Genomic DNA, 23,895 nt, shown 5'->3' on the forward strand with positions numbered 1-23,895 from the left:
ATGAAGTGTTCGAAGCCAGACTGTGTACGATGCCTGAAGGCCTTCTCCTACCTAGTGGAGCCCATTACTTTTCACTCTATTTTTCTCTTCTGAATTTTATATATTATTTTGTGAATTTTAAGTGAAAATTATTTTCTTTGTCTTCTCAAAAAATTAATAAAGCCTAAAAGTTAAAAACAAAAATTTGCAAATTTTTACTACATTTTTAACAAAGTAAATTGCAAGAACTGTGAACCTCTGCCCAAGATATTCGGTTAAAAATCCAATTTGGCGAATCTTCAAGTGAGCCAGCTAGCCTGAGCTCACAGATTTAATTCTCATCAGTTGATCGTCTCAATTCCACCGCGACGGTGCTCGAAAGCGCGCAAAATCCCGGGGAGATCTTTTATACTCGGTGCGTCCCAATTAAGATCACTCTGTGTGAATTCTAATTCAACTTAATAGCAGGCAAAAAAACGTAATTTAGGTAAATTTCTAAACGTGAATTGAAAAGTGCAGGAGATTATTTTGTGCAGGAAGAAAATTTTAGAATTTTCGCTCAATACAATGGATCAAGATTCTGGGCGAAAAAAAATTCAATGATCACTTTTTTCACACAATTCTACTGAAGAGAAAAGTGAGAAACCAGTGAAAATATGTAGCTATTTTTAAATAAATGTAGTGTCCATATCAGTTGTATGTTTTTCTATGTCGTGTGGATATAAAAAAGTGAATCTCAATCTTACGCAATCGCCATAGTTCTTTAAATTGCGAAGAAAGAAAAGAAGAAGAAAAAGAGTGGATGTATTTGTGAGAAAAAAAGGAGCTATTGGATATTGGAAGATCATCAAGGACAGAGGTGATCAGGAATACGCACAAGTCATCGAGCTCTGGTCACATATTTCATCCCAACGTTGTCCCAATTCCCTTGAGACGTGTACATTTACACTCCTCTCCTAGTGAAATGGTTTGATGACTAGTTAGAGAGACGAGGCAGTCAAAAGGTAAAAAGAAAAGTCATCTAGTCAACCTAGATTTGCTTATTGTAGGTGAGATTCTTAATATGAACCAATTCAGAATGCCCTCAAATTCGGTTTGGAACTGAATTTCCGGAATATAGGGAGAGCCTTTAAAGCTTCGCACACATTCTGGCTTCGCACACATTCTGGCTTCGAACACTTCATATTTTTCCATATTCCTTTAATGAATTTGACATATCTTTTAATAATTACAGTATAGATTCTCTCAAATTCGGGCATTTGGAACCGAAATGTCACCCGAATTTGAGAGAAAAACGGCGATAAACTTTTTGAAATATAACGATTTTTATTGATCTGCATACATAAATATTGAGTTTACTTATATATATATATTGGAAATTTCATGAAAATTCCTTAATAACGCAAAATTACATCAAAACTCAGATAAACCATGATAAATTTGAGCATATTAGGTTCATTTGATAATCATAATGAAACTTGAAAAATGTCAACAAACTTTTTTCAAATTTAACTACCGCCCGAATTAACTCTTTAACGACGAGACACTTTTCGGACTGAAAATCTTTAATAAAAATTAAACTGAGAAACATAATCAATGATAAGTCTTACATCTAACCTTGGAAAGTCCAACAGAGTCTGATTCGGTGTATTTTGTGCTTCTATGAACGATAGGGACCAAAATAGCCCAAAAATTTAAGTAATTTTCTGAAAATACCAATGAATAATATTTTTCACTTTAAAAAAAAATATTACGTATGAGTATTTTAGTTTTTATTGCCAAAAGGGTTTTGCTTTAAAAAAATTGGAAGTATAAAAAATATTTGAGAATTTAAAAATTCGCCATTTTTTAGCTTAATTATTTACTACATAGCAAATAGCTAGAGACTTGCAAAAAATATTCTACATTACTTGAACCTTCAACTTTACGATTATGTGCAGACATAAGAAAAAAATAACTTTAAGTAGTCAAGAAAAATTATTTTCTTTATGGGACACCGGTGGTCCAATCGTCCCTAAAGGGTTAAAAAGTAACCCGATCTTAAAAGAGCCGAATTAGAGAGAGTCTACTGTAATCGTAAGTCACACATTTCCTAAAAAAAAAGTTAAATTCTTAAAAGGAATATGTAAATTATGAAGTGTTCGAAGCCAGAGTGTGTGCGAAACCCGAAAACTTTTCCATAATTTGAGGTTATTCCTAATTAAAATTGATTATTGAGGTTAGGGCGCCACTAGTGTAATTTGACAAACTAGAAATATTTCGGAGAATTACTAAATTTTGTGAAAACCTTTCATTTAAACCATATTTAATTATTATTGCTGTTTTTTTTACACAAAAAAGAACTGGATAAAAAATGGGATCTGAGATATTTGAGGTTATGTATTACAGAAATTGGTTTATGTGACAAAAACACTTCTAACGTTGTCACGTACTTCAAATGTTCTAGAAAGTTGTAGTATTTCAAAGACTTTTTTTAGGGTAAATGTCCTAATTCAAAACCATTTCCAGACACTTTAACTTTGACAGAAGATTCAACACATTAACCCTTTAACGACGAGACAGTTTTTGCGGACCGAAAATCAGCAATAAAAATGAAACCGATAAGCAAGATCAGTAAAAGGTCTTACATATATCCTTATAAAATCCTACAAAGTCTGATTTGGTGTATTTTTTTTGGCTCTATGAACAATAGGGACAAAAATAGCCCAAAAATTTAAGTAATTTTTCTGACAATACCAGTGAATGATAATTTTCACTCTAATGAAAAATATTATGTTTGAGTATTGTAGTTTCTTTTCCCAAAACGATTTTGTTAAAAAAAAATTGGAAGTATAATAAATTATTAAAATTAATTTTCATTATGAGAATTTGAAAATTAGTCATTAGTTAGTTACTATATAGCAAATAGGTGGAGACTTGAAAAAAATATTCTAGATTTCTTCAACCTTTTACTTTGCATTTACATAAGGAAAAAATAACTTTAGGTAGTCAGGAAAAAATATTTTCTTTATGGGACATCGGTGTTCCAATCGTCCTTAAAGGATTAAGTTCATTTTTTTCTGAAGAGAATTACATAAATTTGCTCCTTGACTCTCCAAGGAAGAAAATCTCTCAAAAAAAATCATATCTCCGGGGTTTCTTATTGAAACATTTGCAGACACTTCAGAAAAAAACCCTTTTTGTTCACGAAATAGGTTATTATTTCATTTGAAAACTTCACGTACCGTTAAAAATAAAGATTAGCACTTAATTTAACAAAAATTAGTCAGAAATGTGACATTAAATCTTAAACAAAACGAATAAACAACAGTCACCTCGTTGTGTTTTTCATTGGAAAACATGGTCGATCGATGAAAAATTCAATGGTGAAAACGTACACTTTTAATTTTTCTGAGAAATTAACAAATTAAAATTGTTGAATATGAATGGATTTTCACTTTATTTAGAGCAAAATTAACTAAATGATGAAACTCTGGTATAGAAAATATATAAATATAATAATTTAATGCTGTATTTATCGTGAAAACAATTATGTTTCCATTTGGAGTAGAGAAAAATTTCCATTTGGAGAAGGTTTTGAATTAGCGTAATTTACCCTACCGTGAAACCTTTTAACAAAGTTTGAGTCCAATCTGTGATATACTGTTAGAATTTGAATAGATGAGAATATTAGGAATCTCACCTAAAATTTAGTACAATAATTTAGCAAATGAAGATGAAGATGATCATGCGTGTGAATGAGGAAGAAGATGCGTGTGTGAAGATTGTTTTTAGGAAAAAAAAAGGCGAACATTCACAAGATTCACTTCAATAGAGTAGGTCGTCAAGAAATTCTCTTTTGATGATTTAATAATGTTAGTCTGACTTTTCTCTTTCTTTTTTCGCATACTTTTGCAGAAAAAGACGAATCCAAAAATAATTTTCTCTCAGCAGTGTTCTTACTGCGTCACGCGGAACGCCTTTTCACGTTTTTCTCCCATACCAGACATCCAATCATTTAGCCATATCCTCTCTGGCGCAATATTTATTTGCTTCCCTTGAAATTCATACAAACACAATCACCTTTTTATTCTTACATTTTTTCAAAAAAAAAAATCCATAAATTTTCATACGGAAATCCTTCGGAATATTTTTGGGAATTTTCCTTCACGGAAAATTGTCCAAATTAAAAGAATAAAACTTGATTCTTGAGCAATTCAAGTGGCATCATTAACATTATTATTCAGTTCATAATTTTTGGCGCTTTTATTTGGTATAATAATCATTAACTCTTTCAACTAAATGCATCATTCCGTATTAAATTTATTAGTCAAAGTTGTAAATGGAGCAAATTTCTTGGAAAAGTGGCGCCATAACTTTTATTTCTGAAAATGAATATTTTTTAACAGTGAGGTTATGTTGGACATAACCTTCGGAATTGAAGCATGGTTTTTAGATAAATATAACCTAATAACTTTTAATCCATATTAAGACTGTTTTACGATGATATAGTACGAAAGATAAAGTAAATTTAATAGTAATAAAATTTAAATTATTAGTAAACAAGAGGGCATCTCAAGAAAGCTTAAGTCGAAAAACGGTTTTGTGACAATAAAAAAAAAATATATATAACAGAAAATAGCTTTTTTAGGTTCACATTAACAAGTTATTAACAATTCATTAAATTAACAAAAATTGCATCAAAAAAATCGTAAATAACCAGTGATAAGCCCAAATAAGCTTACGGTAGCTGAGATTCTTTACAGGCGACTTCGAATTGCATGCAACTCGGGCCCCTTCAAATGTGAATTGAATATTGAGAGTAGAGAATCGCGTCGAGTAAACTGTACTCGACGCGATACTTTATACCCAAAAATTCAATTCACAATCGAATTTTCAAGTACAGTAGACTCTCTCAAATTCGGACATTTCGGACCGAATTATTTGTTCTTCTGTCCATTCCGATCCGCGGAACACATTGCATCCTTACAATTACACCTATATATTATTAATTTTCGTAATTAGCAAAAGTGTTAATACACGAAAATAGTTAAATGGATCACTAATATATCAATTGGCATGTAAAAAAATACCAAATAGTGTTTTGGAACTCATATTGTCAACTAAATATGGAGCACGTCTCTTGACATTCCGATCCGTGGTACACTTCCCTTATTTACTTCATTCGATAAGCATAATCAAACTTGAAAATTATCAACAAACTTTTTTTTGAATTTAACTGCCGCCAGAATTAAAAAAACCCGATCTTAAAAGAGCCGAATTAGCGATAGTCTACTGTATTTCAAGTAGCAAGTACTGCACTTCTGTAATTTCGATATTGAATTAAAACATTTTAAGGTTATAATTTGCCATCTTTTCAATTAAAAAAGAGAACTTTGAAACATTTAAGATTTATTTCATCTCTAAGATAGAGAGAAATTGCAAGGGTTTTAGTTTTCATGAAACTTCGATTATCTTTCTTGTTTTCAAAAATAAATAAATGAATGAATTTTCAAATAGAGGTTATGTTCAGCATAACCTCATTTGCCAAATCAGAATTGCAGACAATCTTGATAATGCTTTTACGTTTTATCTCTAAAGCACTGGTGTTTAAAACCGAATAAACGTCAAAATAAGTTTGTACAGGTAGCGTTTTGTTTTGACCATTGACGTACAAGTTTTATTTGACGTTTGTTCGATTTCGCAAGCGGTTCTTAGTTCTTGCACACCTCTGCTCTAAAGATCTTTTTTATTATTATTTTTAATAGCTGTGCTGTAAAAGAATTTAATTTGCTTATTTCGCCAAAAAAATCACTTTAAAATGGGATGTGACGAGATGCGACTAACCTTAAAAAATGGGAACAAGTAATTTTGAAAAGTGAAAACCGTGAAAATTTTCATATTTTACCATAAGAAAATGGAATGTATATAATCAATTAGATTAGGTTCTTATAACTGCTCAATTGTCTACTGAAATGAATTATCATGTTTTTCTTAAAGACTTGCAATAAAGCAGTTAACTAGGTTCCTAAAAATATATCTAACATAAAATTAGTTTTGGGGACAGGTTATGTCGAATATAACCACAAAATTAAAAAAAACTTTTGCATTTTAAATAGGAAAATGGCTAGTAAAACTTTATCTTTACTTTTGCCATTTTTTTTTTTAAACAAAGACACTGCTATAAAACATGTAACATTTTTAAAAGAATGATAGTAGAATTTTAAAAATATTAATACAACAAAAATATGTTAGAATCACACCTAACCTGGGGGTAGTGGGGCATCTTTAAGGGGTTACATGGGTCTCTCAGGTCAAAAATAGGCCTTTTTTCTGATAATAATTTATTGTGTCGAAAATATTCTAGAAATTCCAACTTTTGGGTTATGAAAGAGTTACTTTAGAATAAAATTAAAGAAAAAAATTGAAAAATTTTGAAAATTCGACCGTTGGTAGCTAATTTTCGGAACCATTCCTCAAAAAACAGACCTTGCGGTAGGCAGGATTTCTCCCAGTAGGTTCATTTTAAATAAAAAAAACCAAATATACTCTGTTAGAGGATTAGTTGAACCCCTGGATGAATGAAGGATTTTTGAAAAAAACAAAATTTGGATTTTTGGCAAAAGTTTTTGTAAAAAAGTATCAATTTTACCCTATTTTTCAACACATTTTGTAGTGTAAAAATGGTTCTGATTAAAGGAAGTGGAAATCATTCGTTCAACCAGTAGATAATACTTCTCAAAAGAATTATGCAAAATTTCAGAAAGATCGGTTTAGTAGCTTCTGAGTAATCTTGAATACCGCATTGTAAATCGGTGTTTTGAGAAAAACGAGTTCAAAATATTACAACAATATGCGCGCGTGGGCGGAAAGCATAAAATTGCTCTAGTTCCGAGAGTTTTACTCCGATTGATTTGAAATTTTCAGAAAATATTTTTAAAATGTTATACTATAAAACAAAATAAATGATTTTTTGACCTAAGAGACCCATGTAACCCCTTAAATTGGGGTACCTTTGAAATATGATTTTTCCCGATTTTTAAATGTTAATGTATTTTATAATGATATAATTCAACTCGACAAACCAATTGTGAAGCTAAATTATATTATGACAAGCCTCAATATTAGAAAAAACCCAATTTTAAAGGTGCCCCAATTGAAAGATGTAGGAGAAAGTACTGTCCCTTCGAACGTTCATGCCTTCGAATAATGTGAATTTTCTTTTAGTTTTCCTTAGAGACTTACACATTTCTATTAAATATTAGTTGCCTCATCATCAATATTGTTGATAATTCCGTGATAATTTAGTGTAAATCTCTTACGAAACCAAAAGAAATTCACGTTATTCGAAGGCATAAACGTTCGAAGGGAGAGCACTTTCCCCTACGACTTCCTCCACGTTTCCAAAAAGGGCGGCAAAAATAAAAATATTGTAATTTAATAAAAAAAAACCGAATAAAAATGCGCAAGAACTTATGGATCAACGTGATAGTAATTGTATGTCTCTAAAAATACTTTTTGTGAATTGTAAATTGGCAATTCCGAAGCTGATCTTGCAGAGAGAGAATAGATCGCATGTGAGAGAATGTAAGAAAAATCTGTGTTGCATTTGGCGCCAAGAGGCGCGAAACGAAAAAAGAAAAACATGAAAACGGGCACGAAGATCTCTTTCCAGGACACAATGCATCATCTCTACCCCATTTCCAAGGGTGACCAACTCTGTCCACTAGGATTTCATCCTCAAGTCCGATGGCCAACACGGTGTAAAAGATGTTTCCGGGACTACAAGGAGCATGGGGGCAAGAGGAATCCCGAGGATATTATTGCATCCTCACCAAATCTCTCGGATTCCAGCTCAAAGCCACCAGCTCGAATCTGGACATCGAGTCAGAATCTATCTACGATCCCAAGTCCAGAATCTGGTGAGTGTAGGAAGATTGATTTGGACCAGATGGCAATAAAATCAGATTTAAACATCCTAAACGCATTTTTAGTTTCAAATCACCCAACAATTCGAAGAAGACCTGCTTCGTGGACTTCCACTCCAGATTTGGCAGATGATGAGGTGCTAGGGAATGAAGCGAAAGTCGATGTCGTGGTGCATCTGCCCAGGAGACGCCATACCACAGAAATTGTCGAGGATACAACTGATGAGACAGTAACCATTAAACGACCTCCACTTCCGCCCTCAGCCACAAAAACTGCCTCAGATATTCCAGATGATCTCGTCATACAGAAGAGTGATTCCCTTGCTGAGCGCTATCGCAAGATGCAGGCTCTCAAGCAGCGTCAGAACAGCAGGGAATCCAGTCGCGAGAGATCATTGCCCAGGAAGATGGAGGAGAAGGAAAAATCACCTTCACCGGCTCTTCCTGCTAAAAAAGACATCGAACAACCCAAAAAACCTCCGGAAAAGCCCAAGGAACCAGTTCCTGAAAGGCGTGTCCGACAGAGAAGTATAGAACCTGTGGAGGAAGCTCCACCTGAGAGACGCGTAAGAGTTAGAAATACAGAAAACACAGCCAATGCTGAAGCATCGGCTAAGAAGCCCCCAGTGGCAAAAACTCCCGTCAAAACTCCTCCTAAGCCCGAAAAGATTGAACCTGCAAAGCCAGATCCTAAAATAACCCAACAAGACATCCAATTCCTCATCCATGTCAAGAACAATACTACTCCACCGAAGCAGGAGGATACCTTCTCAACATCCACAGATACAACAGACACAACTCTCGTGGGAGTGTCTGAGAAGGGAGATCGGAATCTCCTGGAGCAAATTGATAATTTAAAGAAGGAGCTGGAAACCACAAAGACTCGCTGTGAACGTGCTGAGAGGGATAAGAGTGACATCCTGCTACGAAGACTTGCCTCAATTGACACAGTTCCCAATCGAACAGCCGCATCTGAAGCCCTGAAGCTTCAGCAGAAAGTCAATGAGCTGAAGCAACAGGTGGAGGATCTGCGAGATGACAAACGCAGCCTTTCGCTGAAAGTCAAGGAGCTGGAAGCAGATCTCGATGCTCGACCGTCGAAGAGCATCGAGCACGAACTTAAGATCAAGCTGAAACAGGCAGAAGCACTCTGTGAATCCCTAATGGATGAGAATGAAGACATCAAGAAGGAATTGAAGAATATGGAGCAGGAAATTGATGAGATGCAGGATAATTTCCGCGAGGAGCAGGCCGATGAGTATTCAACGGTGAAGAAGGAACTGGAACAAACCACCAAAAACTGCCGCATTTTGTCGTTCAAGCTGAAGAAGTCTGAGAGGAAGATTGAGCAGCTCGAACAGGAAAAACAGGCTCTTCAGCTGACTGGAGATCTTCCAATGAAGATACGGCAGTTGGAAGAGGAGCTCAAACTAGCCAAAGATGTAGCCAAACGGCTTCAGAGTGAAGCAGATACGAAGAAAAAGACTCCCAGTTTGGGAAAAATAGGAAAATCCACATCAGCCGATGGGAAAATCACCAGGGAATCACTCACAAGAGGTGGCTCCCAGGAAGATCCCAATCAATTGCAGAGGGATCTTCAGGATTCCATGGAGAGAGAAGCTGATCTCAGGGAGCAGCTGAAATTTGCAGAAGAGGAGGTAACACTTTGCCAAAATTGATCACTGAACATTCTCATTCACACATTTTATCCCTTTCAGGCTGAGAGCTTCAGGAAAAAAGCTTCCCGGATTGAGGATGAAAATGAATCTCTAATGATGCAACTGAAGAAGATGGCATCCAAAGCTCGAGGTAAAAATAAATTCCAAGGGGTGATTCATAAGCAATAAAAGTGGCTAGAGTTTCCGGTTCCCCGAAGGATGCGATCCCTGGGTTTTCCGCGGATTCCTAGAAAAAAGAGATGGCAAAGCGTCCCAGCTTTGCTAAATGCTCGAACTCACGAAAAGGCCTCTCCGTTAGCATATTTTTTGTACGTACATAGGGTTACTGCTGATTTAATCTTGTTTATAAACAATGAGAAAGCCATTAAGAAATTATTAAAAATTATAGGGGATGTAAAATTATTCAAAAATGATGACGTTTCTCTTCATTTCATTAAAGTTATTCTTCCGGTACTTTTGCCAGTGCTCACTAATGTCTTTAATCACATCATTACCACCTCCACTTTCCCTGATTCCTGGAAAATTGCCCTAGTTATTCCGATATCGAGAACCTCAAATCCTACTTCTGCTTCTGATTTCAGAAGCGCCCTCCTTAAGGTGAATCATGATGTGGCGGGGGTTGTTGATCGCAACCGGTTTGTAGTTCTAGTACTGTTAGACTTTACCAAGGCATTGGATAACTTACCATTACCACATGATCTGATTTGTCTTAAACTTCAAGACTTCTTCAATTTTTCGTCATTCTCCATCTCACTTATTCGATCATATTTTAATCATCAACGTTCTCAATTTGTCAAACATGCAGATCAGGTATCCTCACCTGCCCCATTGTTGAGCGTGCTCGCAAATTGCGGTTGATTGTCAACTCTTCCCTCTCTTGGTGTGACCACATCTCTCACATCAACCAAAGAGTCTACTGTACACTAAGGACACTGCGGCGCTTTCGTAAGGTAAAACCACAGAATACTCGTTTTATGTTCGTGAGAGCACTACTACTACTGCCCATAATCATATATGGAGCAGAGCTTTTCTTCGATGCCGACTGTGAAACAATCAGGAGGCTTTCTGTGACGTTCCACAACTGTGTCCGGTATGTGTGTGCTCTACGTGCTCGTGATCACATTTCACGGTATCGAAACATTCTGGTTGGCTGTGATCTGCCTTCCCTCCTCCGTTTCAGAGCTGTTTTATTCCTATTCCGTTTGACTACTTCTCGGAGGCCAGGATGCTTAGCATCGCTCCTGGCTTTGGGGGCTTCGGCCAGGCAGCGGGGACTCCTGGTTCCGAGAGCTCACTCGAGCCAGCTTTCGCGTACTCTTTTTGTCAGGGGGTTGTAATCTACAACTCCCTTCCACCTCGCGCTAGAACGTCGCAGGCCGGCATTTCTGGTACCTTTCAGTCGAGGTAGAGTTTCTTTGTTTCTTTTTTTTTCTCTTCTCTATTTAAATTTTTCTCACTTTATCTTGTTCTCATTTTCTTTTTTTTTCTTGTATTCTATTTTTTTCTATCTAATCAGACATTGTAAGAGGGACGGACCGACGGACCCTAAGTATGTTTGATTTAAAACAAATAAATAAATTCAAATTCATTATCAAAAGGGATAGGCCAAGGTTCGATACTTGGTCCACTAATGTTTTCACTATTTATCAATGACCTTCCATCTGTATTGCAGGGTTGTTCGTATCACTTGTATGCGGATGATTTGCAAATATATGTGGAGGGTGATCCTTCAAATCCTTCGTCAGCTTTCGATCTCATGAATGCGAATTTATCTAAAATTGAGCACTGGTCGTCCAGTAATGGACTTCTCTTAAGTCCTAAAAAATCACAGGCCCTTGTTATCTCTAAAAGATCTGCTATCTTCCTTGTAAGCCTTCTTTTTCTCCACGGAGAAATCATTCCATTTACGGATCAGGTTAAAAACCTTGGAGTCATCTTCAACAGAACCCTATCATGGTCAGATCATGTTACTTCCATTTGTAGTAAAATCAATTATTCTCTTTATACCCTTTGACGCTACCGGGACATTACACCCTATGAGACTCGCCTGCTTCTCTCACGAGCGATACTTTTGCCCATAATTTCTTATGGAGCTGAACTCTTTTTTTCTGCGGATGGTGAAACCATTCGCCGCTTAACGGTGATCTTTAATAACTGTGTGAGATACATCTGTGCCTTAGGCTTACGTGACCACATTTCTCCGTACAAGGACGTTTTTGTCGGTTGTGACTTACCATCCTTCCTTCAGATGCGTACCTTTACCTTTCTGCATCGCCTGATAACGACTGGAAGTCCGGTGTACCTGGCTTCTCTTTTGACGAGGGAGGGTTCGGTCAGGGTTCGAGGATACCTAGTCCCTAGAGCGATGCAAGACACATTTTATCACACACTCTTTGTCAGAGGAATATCACTTTATAATTCACTTCCTCGTGATGCTCGCATTTCTGTGAGAAACATTGAGGGCTAGTCCTCGGCGAGTGGCCCTTAAAGTTGAAGCCAATTTCTTACTTTCACATACAAATTCGTATGGGAATTTTTCTGCACTCGTGATCATTATGCTAAATATTTAAAAAGTGAGAAGTTTTTCCGTATTATAAGATACCTTTCCGTATGGAGGGATAAATATACTAAATTTTTGTTTAAATAATTTTTTTCCTTGGAGCACTGTGAGCTGAGTCCGAGATCAATTTAGGAATTGGCTTCAAATAGCTCCATATAAAAAGGCCAACTTGCCAGGCACTTGATTGAGGGTTATTTCAAGTCCAGGCTTGCTTGATGCGTTATGCTTTTGTCTTTTCTTTTTTTTTCAAGAAAAGACAAAGGTTTCCCAGGATTCCCGGGGGCTCTCTGACAAAATGTATGGGTTCCTCGGGTTCTTTGAAAGATCTATGAATTTCCCAGGATTCCCGTAGGCTTCTTGACGAAATATATGGATTCCCTGAGTTTCCCATGGGTTCCCTGTCAAGATTAGCTCGAGTTCCCCGAAATCAGTTACCCCTTGGTAAAATAAAAATCCTTAAAATTATTTAAACTTAATAAATCTGCCTAGGAACAAAACTCGGAGCATCCTCGAGAATTCGTTCAGTTGAAAAGGACGAAGGCATTTCCGACGAAGAAGATCCTGCAGAACTTCGTGTTCTGTTGGAACTCAATGAGCAGGAGGCTTCTGTGTTGAGGAGAAAGGTGGAAGAACTAGAAACGGGCAATGACAAGAAAGACAAGCAGATCAAGGAACTGGAAGATCGTCTTCAGACTGCTACAAAAGCCCAGAAAAATGAGGTGACGGAAAAACCAAAGCTCCCAACAATTTTGTCCAAGACTCCAGCTGGAATAAATGCAGCCAATGAGAAGAAGATCAAGAGTCTGGAGGAGGAATTGACCACAACGAAGAAGAAACTCCAGGAGAAAACCAAAGAAGTCCAACAACTCCAAGACACAAAATCCAGCAGGGAATCCCTCTCTGGTGACCAGAGTGTCAATCTCAAGAGACAGCTGCAAACTGTGGAGTCAGAAGCTGCTGTCCTGAGGACAAAACTGCAGACTGTTGAGCAAGAGAATGACAAGATCTTGGCTGAGAACAAGAAGCTCCAACTTCAGGTGGCCAGAGGAGCTCGAAAGGACTCTGCACCATCACTGAATGCAGTAAATTCCACAGGGAATGGAGAGGAACTCAAGAAACTGGAACAGGAACGCGATGAGCTCAGCAAGAAGTTGAAAGAAGTACTGGAAACAACTGCTGACAATCTTCCAACCAGAGTTGCCAAGAAATACTCAGAAACCCTAACAAAATTCCAGTTAAAGGTGATTTAAAATTTATAAATAAAATCTTTACACTGAAATTCAATTTTGGTTTTCTTTGCAATCCAGACAATGATTGAAGATCTGGAAAAGGAAGTCATCCAGTATCGGGTGATTGCTGCAAAATGCGGAGCTGAAACACTGGACAAATTGGAGACGGAAAATACCAAACTATCCGGTCAATTGAAGGAGTCACAGGATAAACTGAAGACAGCGAATTCAGAGATCAGTAAGTTCAGGGATTTCTTTTAAATCCTTGAAGTTTTGTAGATAATTTTTCTGTTTTTTATTTCTTGTCCAGAAACTTTGAAGACAAAGGCAACAACTTCCGCCAAGAATGGGGATCTAGAAGCTAAAGTTAAGACCGCAGAGAAGGAGACTAAGAATCTACTGGATAAAGTGGCAGATCTGGAAGACAAGTACTCCAAGCAGGAGGGTCAAATGAAGCAACTACAGGCTTCAAATAAACTCCTGGAGAATCAGATATCACTGGGGAAGGATGAGGCCAAGAAATTGCAGGAAGAACTGGAGAAGGAGAAGCGTGAGAAAAATCGTTGGGAAACCAAAGTGGCAGATTTGGATTCAGATCTCCAGGCAGCCCGGAAGAATACCGAGAAAGTCAAGGCGAATCTGGAAAAGGAGATTTCTAGTCTCAAAACAAAATCCTCCAGTTCGGAAGCTCCATCGAAACTCGTAACTCAGCTGAAGGAGAAGATTTCAGAGTTAGAGGCGACAGTGACGAAGGATGGAGAGAAATACAAGGATCTGACGGGGAAGTATGAACTTCTGGAGGAAGAGCATGTTCTGATCAAAGCCCAGTTGACAAGTGAGAAGGAGAAGGCCCAGAACGAAGTGGCTAGTTTGAAGAAGAAACTCTCCGAGGCAAAAGACAGAGATTCCAGAAATAAATCAGAGACTGAGACACTGACAAAGAGATTGTCAGAGGCCAAGGAGAAGATTGCCGATCTCGAGAGCAGAAATGTCAAGATGAGTGCCATTGAACTGGAGAGGAATCGCCTCAAGTCCAGCCTCGAGGAGACAGAGAGGCTCTTTGAGAAGCTGAAGAAGGAGAATGAGATGAATGCTGACCAGGTGATGCAACTGAAGAGGGAAAATGACGAAGCCAGGAAGAAACTGGATGACTTTGAGCGTGTGCACAAAGTCGAGAGATCCCTAACAGACCAGAATGTCCTGCTAGAGCAGGAAATCAAGAAACTCCGCCTGAAAGTCGACACAACAGAAACTGCCATGAAGTCAGAAGTGGCATCCACGAGGCTCCGCTACGAGCAGCAGGTGACAAATCTCCAATCTGAACTCTCTTCAATGCACAACCAATGCGAACGCTTCAAAAGGGATCGAGATACTTTCAAACAGCTCCTGGAGGGTGCTCAAAAGACCATTCACGATCTTAAGCACTCTAGTGGACGTCAGAGCAGGGCTAGTGTCCACAGTAGCGGAGACGAGGATGACAAATCCAAAATCGTGGCTCTGGAGCAACAAGTTGGTTGCCTGGAGGATGAACTCAGCGAATCTCGGTTGGAGTGTAGTAAACTCAAGACCGAACTCATCTCTGAGAAAACCAATTCCGAGATTAAGATCTCAGAGATGCAATCCCAGCTCAATGAGTACGAAGAGGAAAAAGTCCTGGCAAGTGGACGGACAAAGATTCCAGGCACAAAAACTCGACTGGAATTGTCATGGCAGAAGGAACGTGAGGAACTTCAGAGACTCCTGTCCGAGACCTCAACTCTGGCCAGAGATCTCCGTCAGACGCTGTTCGAAGTGGAACGAGAACGAGACAAGGAGCGCCTGGAGATGCGCCGGAAGCTGGATCAGCTGAAGCGAAACACAGAGGATGAGATGGAGGATGGAAGGAAGAAAATCTCCGAATTGCAGTGTGATCTGCTGGAACTGAGGGATGCTCATGCAAAACTCCGAACAGCCAATGAGAAACTCCGGCGGGAAAGGGATCGGTATGAGAGAGAACGCGAGAATACCTCAAAGAGGAGAATGGAGCAAGATGGTGAGAAGAAAGTTGGAGCCCTGCTTCAGACAGTGGATGAATTGGTTAAGATTGCTCCAGATCTCCAGATTGTCAGCTCAAATTCCCATCCACCAGCAAATTCCACCCATTTGGCGCCAACGCCACTTCCCAGACGCAGCAAAAGCCGAAGTCCATCCCCTGGGCCCTCACCAATCCAGATCTCCTCAGTTCTGGCGCGTTTGGCCGAAGCTTCGGAAGAACTGAGAAGATACCAGAGACTCTGTGAGGATGACCGGGAGAGAGATCGTATTCGACGCGGAGGAATGAGAAGAGCAGCATCTACAGAACATGATGAATCCTCAAGTAGACACTCAAGACTCTCGAGATCTTCAGCCCAAAATGGCAGTCTCTACCGCAAGAGTCTGTCCCTCGATCAATCAATGCAACACGAGCAACAAATGATCTGGAAGCAGGATGACGATAGCATGTCATCTCTGCAGTCCATTGATTCAGAATTGGGCGGAATGGTGAGGGATTCCAGCTTGGACTCTCGCCTTTCAGCCGGATCCACTCAGAGTGACTTACCCAGAGGACCCAGGAAGAAGAAGCGAGGCATCATGGGGAAACTAAGGAGCTTGACCAAGACAAAGAGTGTCGAGAGTGATGCTTCGGTAAGTTAATTGAATATATAACCTAAAAAACCCTTATTGTGAGGTGTGTTTGACTTAACCTCGAAATCTGAGCATTTTTTTTCTAGTAAAAATGACTAAAGCAGAAAGAGCCTACCTGTCGAATATAATTCAGAATTTTCTCACTTTTCACCATTTATTCTTCCACGTTTTTTCCCTTCTGTCACAATATCCGAATACATCGCACTTCATCCGAAAACATAGTTCATGTTCATAGTCTTTTTTTCACTAGCGCCACCAAGCGCCAAAATTGTGGCGCCATTTCCAACACTACCTAAATCAACTTATCAATATTTTGAAGATCTAAAACCAAATATAGGGATCATGTGTTTCTTATTAAGATACCTAAGAAATCTAATAAATTCTAACCTCCAGAAAATTGACAAATCGTTCTATCCGTTCTACCAAAAACTATCAACTTCTTCTTTATAGGTTGGATATACTGATAAATATTGGATCTTGTCGTAGAAAATCTATGAGATTTGGCGATAAAGCATTTCTCTTGTTGAGGTTATATTTAACATAACCTTAAATTCTAAACTGATCCCTTCTGGTGTGGTTTTTCATAGATAAAAAACTTGTATGTTGAACAAGAATGATAAAAATATTAATGGCTCAACTTGCCCGATTCTTAATATTCAGATCTGGGCATGAATGTTGAGATTCGTGAGTTACTCACATGAGAAATTCACAACTCTGAGATCTCCTTTAGTAAGCATTTTGTGAAGCTTTCGTAAAAAATATACCGTGCTTTCTTAGGTGCTGTAAGAGTTTTACTAAAATGGTTGAACAGACTTCTGTTCGCTTGGTACGTATGCCCAAGAGATTTTGTGATTGTGCACAGAGAGCGACAATCAGAACAAGTGATTCCCAACCCACAATTTAATCCAAATAGAGACAGGGAAAAATTCCTGTCTCGTCTCCACCCAGACTTGAACTGGGGCCCTTTCGCAATCTAGGCGGTTGCTCTACCAACTGAGCTATGGGGGCAGTGGCTCTGATTGTCTTTTACCACTGATCTCAATCAATTGACATGTGCATTTCAACTCGTTCTCGACTCACTACGAGCCTTGAGAAAGGTCTCATGCAAATGTCTCATGCAAGGTCTCATGTAAAGCTAAAGCGACGCGTAATTTCATCCTCTATAACTCTTGTAAACATATCAAGAACCTACGATAAAACTAAAGTGTATTTTTTAAAGATTTTTTCAAAAAGTGCACCCAAAATTGTACATTTTGCAACACAAAAAATGCACAATTTTGGGTACACTTTTTCAAAAAATCTTTAAAAAATACACTTTATTTTCATCGTATGTTCTTAATATGTTTATAAGAGTTATAGAGGATGAAATTACGCGTCGTTTTAGCTTTATATGACTACCACCGGATAAATACGACCGGAGATATAAATTTTTGAATTTTAGAAAAGAGCAAAAACTAAAACATATCTGAAAAAACCTAGACGTGGCCCGGACAAACGGATTTCAGATTTGAGATCCTTAAATGACCCTCTAACAAGTTTTTGCACTCTCGTCAAAAACACCCACAACGTGTCGTACAGTGTTTTCTATCGTGAACAACCTCATTAAATAATTAGTGATTAAAATTTCTTAACATAGTAGATTAGGTTCTGCAAATGGCTTAGTATACTTTGAATTTAGTTTAAACGTAACCTAAAACTTTTCAAATCAACGTATTCGATTAAACTGTAGAAACCGATCTTTTCAAAATCGGAGTGTTTGAACATTTTAGCGAAAATATTTTAGGTTATATTAAACATAAACACAATTTTCGGAGTTATTTTCTTTTTAACTAAGAGAATCAGGTGCACTAAGAAATTCAAAAATCTGCAATTTTTCTTATTGTATAAGATTTTATAGAAAAATTAATGTAGAAGAATTTGTTTGTGAGGTTAAGATGTATTACATACAGAAATTTAAAGATAGTCTTGCTAAATTAATTTTCTTTCATGAATAATAAAGTAATAATGTGATTAAAATTCATAAATTGTGAATTAGGTTCTGCAAATGGCATATCGCTTTGAGGTTAGGTTTGACATAACCTAAAACTTTTCAAATGAACGTATTTGGTTAAATTGTCGAAACCGATCTTTTCAAAGTCGGATTGTTTTGCCTTTTAAATGTCAAAATTAATTTATAAAATATAATTTAAATTATTTTTTAGGGATTGAACATGTAGCGAAAATATTTTGGGTTAGATTAAACATAACCACAATTTTCGGAGTTATTTTCTTTTTAACTAAGAGAATCAGGGACACTAAAGTAATTCAAAAATCTGCAATTTTTCCTATTGTATAAGATTTTATAGAAAAAAGCAATTTAATGTAGAAGGATTTGTTTGAGGTTAGGATTCATTACATAGAACAATTTAAAGATATATTTGACAAATTAATTTTCTTTCATGAATAATAAATTATGTGATCAAAATTCCTAAAGATTGCTAATAAGGTTTTGTAAATAGCATATCACTTTGAGGTTGGGTTTGACACAACCTAAAACTTTTCAAATCAACATATTTGGTTAAACTGTAGAAACCGATCTTTTCAAAATCAGTTTTGCCTTTTAAAAATGTCAAAATTAATTTATAAAATATAATTTAATTTTTTTTATAGAATTGAGCATGCAGTAAAAATATTTTAGGTTAGATTAAACATAACCACAATTTTCGGAGTTATTTTCTTTTTAACTAAGAGAATCAGGGACACTAAGTAATTGAAAAATCTGCAATTTTTTTGTCTTATTGTATAAGATTCTTTGGTGAGAAAACATTTTAATAGAAGGATCTGTTTGTGAGGTTAGGATTCATTACATACAAAAATTTAAAGATATTTTTGACAAAATAATTTTCTTTCATGAATAATAAATTAATTATATGATCAAAATTCCTAGATTGTGAATAAGGTTTTGTAAATAGAATATCACTTTGAGGTTAGGTTTGACATAACCTAAAACTTTTCAAATCAACGTATTTTGGTTAAACTGTAGAAACAGAAACCGATCTTTTCAAAATCGGATTGTCTCGCCTTTTTAAATGCCAAAATTATTGATCAAAAATCCTAAAGATTGTGAATAAGGTTTTGTAAATAGCACTTTGAGGTTAGGTTTGACATAACCTAAAACTTTTCGAATTTTACGTATTTGGTCAAAATAAAAACTTTTTGTTTTTGCATTTCTAGCAACAAGGATCTGATTCTGATTTGAGCTTACCTGGTGATCGGGATCGCAGCAAGAAGGACCTCAAGGGGCGCCTTTCGGGAATGTTCAGGAGATCCCGCGGAAGCAGCTTGGAAAAGTCCCTCGATGATCCCAATCATCCCGTTGCCGTTACAACAATTGACCCTCAAACCGATAATCCAGAAACTGTTAAAAAGGTCAGAAAAATAATGCGGAAGTCCCAATGAATAATTTTCCAAAGGTATTTTTCTTTACCTGTTTTCCAGGTGACAGTTAAACCACCAACCCCTCTAACGACACCCAGCTCCCAGAGGAAAAACAAATGAGCCTTCTGATAAATCAATTTAATAAAGTTATAAACGTTTTCATGTTTTTTTTTCTTAAAATTTGATTGCATCCTTAACCACGTGAATTGAGACATCTCCGGATGCAATTGACAGCTCTGCCATACTGTCCTCTGTCAGGGACATCTTTCTCCTTTCTTGCTCTACAACTTCCGGGGGCAGACGCATTGTTTTGTATTTTCCCATGGTTCGCACCACAATCGGAGCCTTTTCCGGATTGACCTTGTCCCCGAGGAGAGCATGCATCTTGGGTCCTCCTGGAATGTTTGGGCTCTCTCTTTCATCCCGGATCAGGGCATAGGGAGCCGAGATACAAGCCTTCTTGGGAAAGATTCGTGGCTTTGGAGGCGTTGAATTTCCCGCTGACCTCAAATTCTCCTTCAACTCTTCCTGCAGATCCGTTCTGGGAGAACTGGCTCCACGAATCTTCTCCTCAAATGGCTTAGACACCGTGAAAAGTGGAACGGTTGGGGTTTTGTGGATATATGCTGAAATTGGGCTTTTCACGTAATCATACTTCTTCCCTCGAATCTGTGGTATCTTTGATGGGATTCTCGGCTGTTTGAAGCCACTTGTGTTCGTCTTCTTCAGCACAGCTCCGGAAGATGACCCAGATCCTTGAGAACTGCTCGATGCAGGAGGAGTAACCATTCCACTCGGATTCGGCTGAGACTTGAGCAATTTCTCGCCCTTCTTCAGCATATACTCAACCTTCTCCAAGGTATCATTGAATTCCCTCGAGATGTTCAGTGTTGACTCCTGGGCTGATTCCTGGGTCGAGTCTTCTGTTGAGTTCTGAGCTGCCGAAGAAACGGAAGAAGCAACTTGGGAAATTGCATCCGATTCATCACTCTCATCAGACAATTCGATCACATCTCCAGATTGATCCCTCGTGGACGTTGTGGACTCATCACTGGAGGCTCTTGTGATCGTCCTAGCAATTTCTAAACACCACAAAATCCAATTAAAAACCGCAAAGAAAAGCATTTTTTTCTCCTTGAATTTATTCGTTAATAAAATTTTCAAAGCCTACCCAAGAAGCAAAAAAATCTATAAAATCAAAATTTTTAAAAAGAATTAAAAATGGAGTTTTGAAGCTGGTAAGGGAAATTTAAGGACGTAATAGATGTCGTCGCTTCAATCAACTATTGTCGTATTAAGCTGTTAAGAGATTTCTTACTTAATTTTTTTTATTCTTTCAATATTCTTTGAATATTGAATATTCTTGAAAAAACTGGCTCTTTAAGAAGGTCCACTTAATTACAAGGGCAAAAGTGGTTAGGGAATGCTGCAACGAGGCGAAAAAAAATATTAAAGCACTTTAAAATTGGTTGTAGATTTGTAGTCCTCCAATAAAAATCACCAAAAACAGCTCATTTTCAGCTTTCTATTTAGATGAACCCCTTTAAACCGATTCATAAATCACTCAAAGGATTGCCCAAAATGGTTTAGAAGTAATGTAATTGAATCGAGGATAAAAATTAGTTATTATTTGATTGGAATTTGTTCAGGATTGTCAGGAATTCCAAGACCTTTCCAACGAGCCCAAACATGATACCATTCGGTTGAGAAGACGTACTTTTTCACTCATGAATTACATTTTATGAATTAAAGCCGTTGTTCTATTTAAAAGAAGGAGTTTTCCTTTAAAATCTCCCCTTTTCCCTAATCTTACATGGGACTCATCTCAACTTACCTAATCTCAACTGGGATAGAGGTAGAATATTGTTGGGAAAAATGAAAAGACGTAGAATATTGAGGAAGTCGATAAAAAAATGAGTGGAGCAAAACGATGAAAAATTAATGAAAATACGTGAGACGAAGCAGAAGATGTGAAAAAACCAATTAGATGAAAGGACGTTGGAGGTGCAGACACATAAGAAGTAATCTTAGTGAGGACGAAAATCGCAAGAAGACGGAAGACGGTAACTGCGGAGTAGTTACAAGAAGACGAAAGACGATAACTGATAAAGAATTGCAAAACAGAAGACGGTAATTGCGGAAGAGTTGCAAGACGAAAGATGGTATCTGCTGATGAAGTACAAGAAGACGAAGGATAGTAACTGCGATAGAGTTACAAGAATTCGAAAGAAGATAACTGTACTGAACTGAAACTCGGATATAATTTTCATTCTATCGCCAAAGAGTTTTCTTTACCATGTGATGTTGTCATATCCGCACTATCCGCAGGGAGGAAAAACAATTGCCAAGCGTTAAACTCAACAACACTTTACTTCACTATTTCACATGAAATACTTCATGAAATCTCGTGCGGCTGTAAAAGTGCACAGAGGAGAGAATTCGAGCTTCAGAGTAAAGGGACATTTGCGGCACTGTTCTCGCTTACTCGAGCGCGGATGATAAAACCAAGCTCAAATTTAAACTGTGAAAGCACAAATACCCGATTTACTTCATTGCGAGTATGAGTTGCTCACAGGTATTATAGAGATAAATTTAAATTCATCCAAAGCACGGCATTCACCCCCTAAAGAGCACCATGCAGCATCTCCTAGGCAGAGGTATGCCTTAAAGCAGGTTTGCAACATCAAACACCTCCTTGTAAATCTGAACGTTTTAGACTGATTTCCTCTTGAAAATTATACAAAGATATAAGTTTGAAAAAATAAAACCTCTCAGTTAATGCAAATTTCAATGTAAAAAGATGTTTTCAAATTGTTATAAAAGTAAAAATGATCAGTTTTACTTGACGTCAAAATATCCAAATAGGAAGAAAACAATAAAATTTGAGGTGTTTTAGAATTCTTATCTTAAACGGAAATATTCTAGGTTAGACCCAACACAACCAGATTTTCATAACCTCACTTTCCACATAACAAGGATCAAGCCTCAGGCCCATCTATATCCAAATTTTTATGATATTTTAACGCGTTAACAAAAGCTAAGGACTTCATAAGCAATTTTTTTAGATGACATAACCTCAAAAGATGCGTGTTGCAATCAAATTTAAGATGATCCTTGGGAAAATTACAAAAACAAAACTACTTTGGCATATTAATCGGATACTTTATGATTTTTACGTCAAATAAAATTCGATAATTAAATAAAATGGGATTAAAATGATCTTTTAACTGTGTTACCACACTTGCACATTAAAATTTTAATATGATTCACATTAATTGTCGCTGGCTTAGAGTCCAAATGTGTAATTTGTGTGTTTGAATCATTTTATATTTAAAATTTGATCTATTTGTTAACAAAAATGTAGACTTGGCCCGCAAAATTTAATATATTGATTTATAGCATTAATGCGAAAAATTAATGCGATTTTCTCTTTAATTTTTTAATGTGAAAAATATTTATGCTTTAGGTAAATTTAAAGTTATTTTTGCAGGCCAAGTCTACTTCTTAATCAATAAATAGAAAAACCCCAAATATTAAGTGACTCAAAGACACAAATAACATATATAGACGCTCACAAGCGACAATTAATGTGAATCACATTAAATTTTTTATGTGCAAGTGTGATAAAAAATTGTAAGAAAATTAGAGATATTTTTTTACTTCTCTGGAGGGTGAAGGCAAAATTTTATAGAAAAATTTAGAAGAAAAATGAAAAAAATGTTTCTTGGGTACCTGCTGTGTAGAAGCTGCATTCATCTGTGGAGGCGATTGTGGCTTCCTCGAGGATTGTTGAAGGACGGTTTCCCATGGTGATCTTCCCAGGAGTCCCCCTGATCATTGTTTGTTCACAGAGCATTGACGGGGGCTCCACATCATTGAGAATTGTCTCATCGTCCACCACAGTGATGTCCGGGAAGTCACTTTTTGGCATATCCTTGGACATGTAGCGATTGTACTCTAGGGTCTGCTCACAGAGCTTCTCAGCAGCCAGGAAGCTATCATCTATGCCTGTCATCCACAAACACTTCGGACCAGCCTCATCTTGATCCTGCGACAGAGGCACTTCCGATGTCCTTGGCACTCTCTTAAATGGGTACTTGCACTGCTTTTCCATGTTCAGTTCTTGTTCACGTTTATTCAGCAGCTCCACAAAACTCTCAGAGAGCTCCCCACTTGAATCTGAGCTGCTGGATTCAGCTGTGCAGTACTGACTGCTGAAGTACTCTTTTATTTCCGCAAGAGTCGGCTCTCCAACTGTAAACCCTGCTTCTTCTTCACTCTCTGTGCTGCTGTTCCGGTACATTTCTTCACAAAAATCACTCTTCAGACTGGTTTTTAGGACAATTATTGGCACTTTTTGGGGGCAATGGACAGAAGAGGACAAGAACACGCCACCGTTACTAAAGTTTTTGAATTACTGACGCAAAAACGAACAGAAAACAAAATTTGTTTCAGCAATG

The 23,895-nt window shown here is 37.3% G+C and overlaps 2 protein-coding genes across 4 annotated transcripts; one reads left to right on the plus strand and one right to left on the minus strand.

Annotated features, from left to right (window-relative positions):
• Positions 1 to 198: 198 nt before the first annotated feature.
• Positions 199 to 19,593, plus strand: LOC129806197 (myosin-10). 3 transcript variants are annotated; one of them, XM_055854605.1, is made up of 9 exons: positions 199 to 983; positions 7,622 to 7,880; positions 7,953 to 9,544; positions 9,605 to 9,695; positions 12,615 to 13,366; positions 13,433 to 13,592; positions 13,665 to 16,018; positions 19,232 to 19,426; positions 19,496 to 19,593. In XM_055854605.1, the coding sequence occupies exons 2-9, from the start codon at positions 7,640 to 7,642 to the stop codon at positions 19,553 to 19,555; spliced, it is 5,445 nt and encodes a 1,814-aa protein (XP_055710580.1). In that variant the 5' UTR covers positions 199 to 983; positions 7,622 to 7,639; the 3' UTR covers positions 19,556 to 19,593. The 3 variants fall into 3 exon arrangements, with proteins under 3 accessions (XP_055710580.1, XP_055710579.1, XP_055710578.1); XM_055854604.1 differs by having other exon boundaries at positions 7,634 to 7,880; XM_055854603.1 differs by lacking the exon at positions 199 to 983 and having other exon boundaries at positions 7,442 to 7,880.
• LOC129806198 (uncharacterized) lies at positions 19,559 to 23,895 on the minus strand. The gene is made up of 2 exons (XM_055854606.1): positions 23,168 to 23,895; positions 19,559 to 20,517 (listed from the first exon to the last, which is right to left on the minus strand). The coding sequence occupies exons 1-2, from the start codon at positions 23,736 to 23,738 to the stop codon at positions 19,610 to 19,612; spliced, it is 1,479 nt and encodes a 492-aa protein (XP_055710581.1). The 5' UTR covers positions 23,739 to 23,895; the 3' UTR covers positions 19,559 to 19,609.

The sequence above is a fragment of the Phlebotomus papatasi genome, chromosome 3 (assembly GCF_024763615.1).
Source record: "Phlebotomus papatasi isolate M1 chromosome 3, Ppap_2.1, whole genome shotgun sequence".
Classification (NCBI taxonomy): Eukaryota; Metazoa; Arthropoda; class Insecta; order Diptera; family Psychodidae; genus Phlebotomus; species Phlebotomus papatasi.

Excerpts from the sequence above, each read along its gene's own strand:
- LOC129806197 (XM_055854603.1), top strand. The coding sequence starts at position 7,604 with ATGAAAACGGGCACGAAGATCTCTTTCCAGGACACAATGCATCATCTC. Across the intron at positions 16,019-19,231 it reads GTGTCGAGAGTGATGCTTCG|CAACAAGGATCTGATTCTGA; the intron begins GTAAGTTAATTG and ends TTGCATTTCTAG. Across the intron at positions 19,427-19,495 it reads ATCCAGAAACTGTTAAAAAG|GTGACAGTTAAACCACCAAC; the intron begins GTCAGAAAAATA and ends CCTGTTTTCCAG.
- LOC129806198 (XM_055854606.1), bottom strand. The coding sequence starts at position 23,738 with ATGTACCGGAACAGCAGCACAGAGAGTGAAGAAGAAGCAGGGTTTACA. Across the intron at positions 20,518-23,167 it reads ATGCAGCTTCTACACAGCAG|AAATTGCTAGGACGATCACA; the intron begins GTACCCAAGAAA and ends TGTGGTGTTTAG.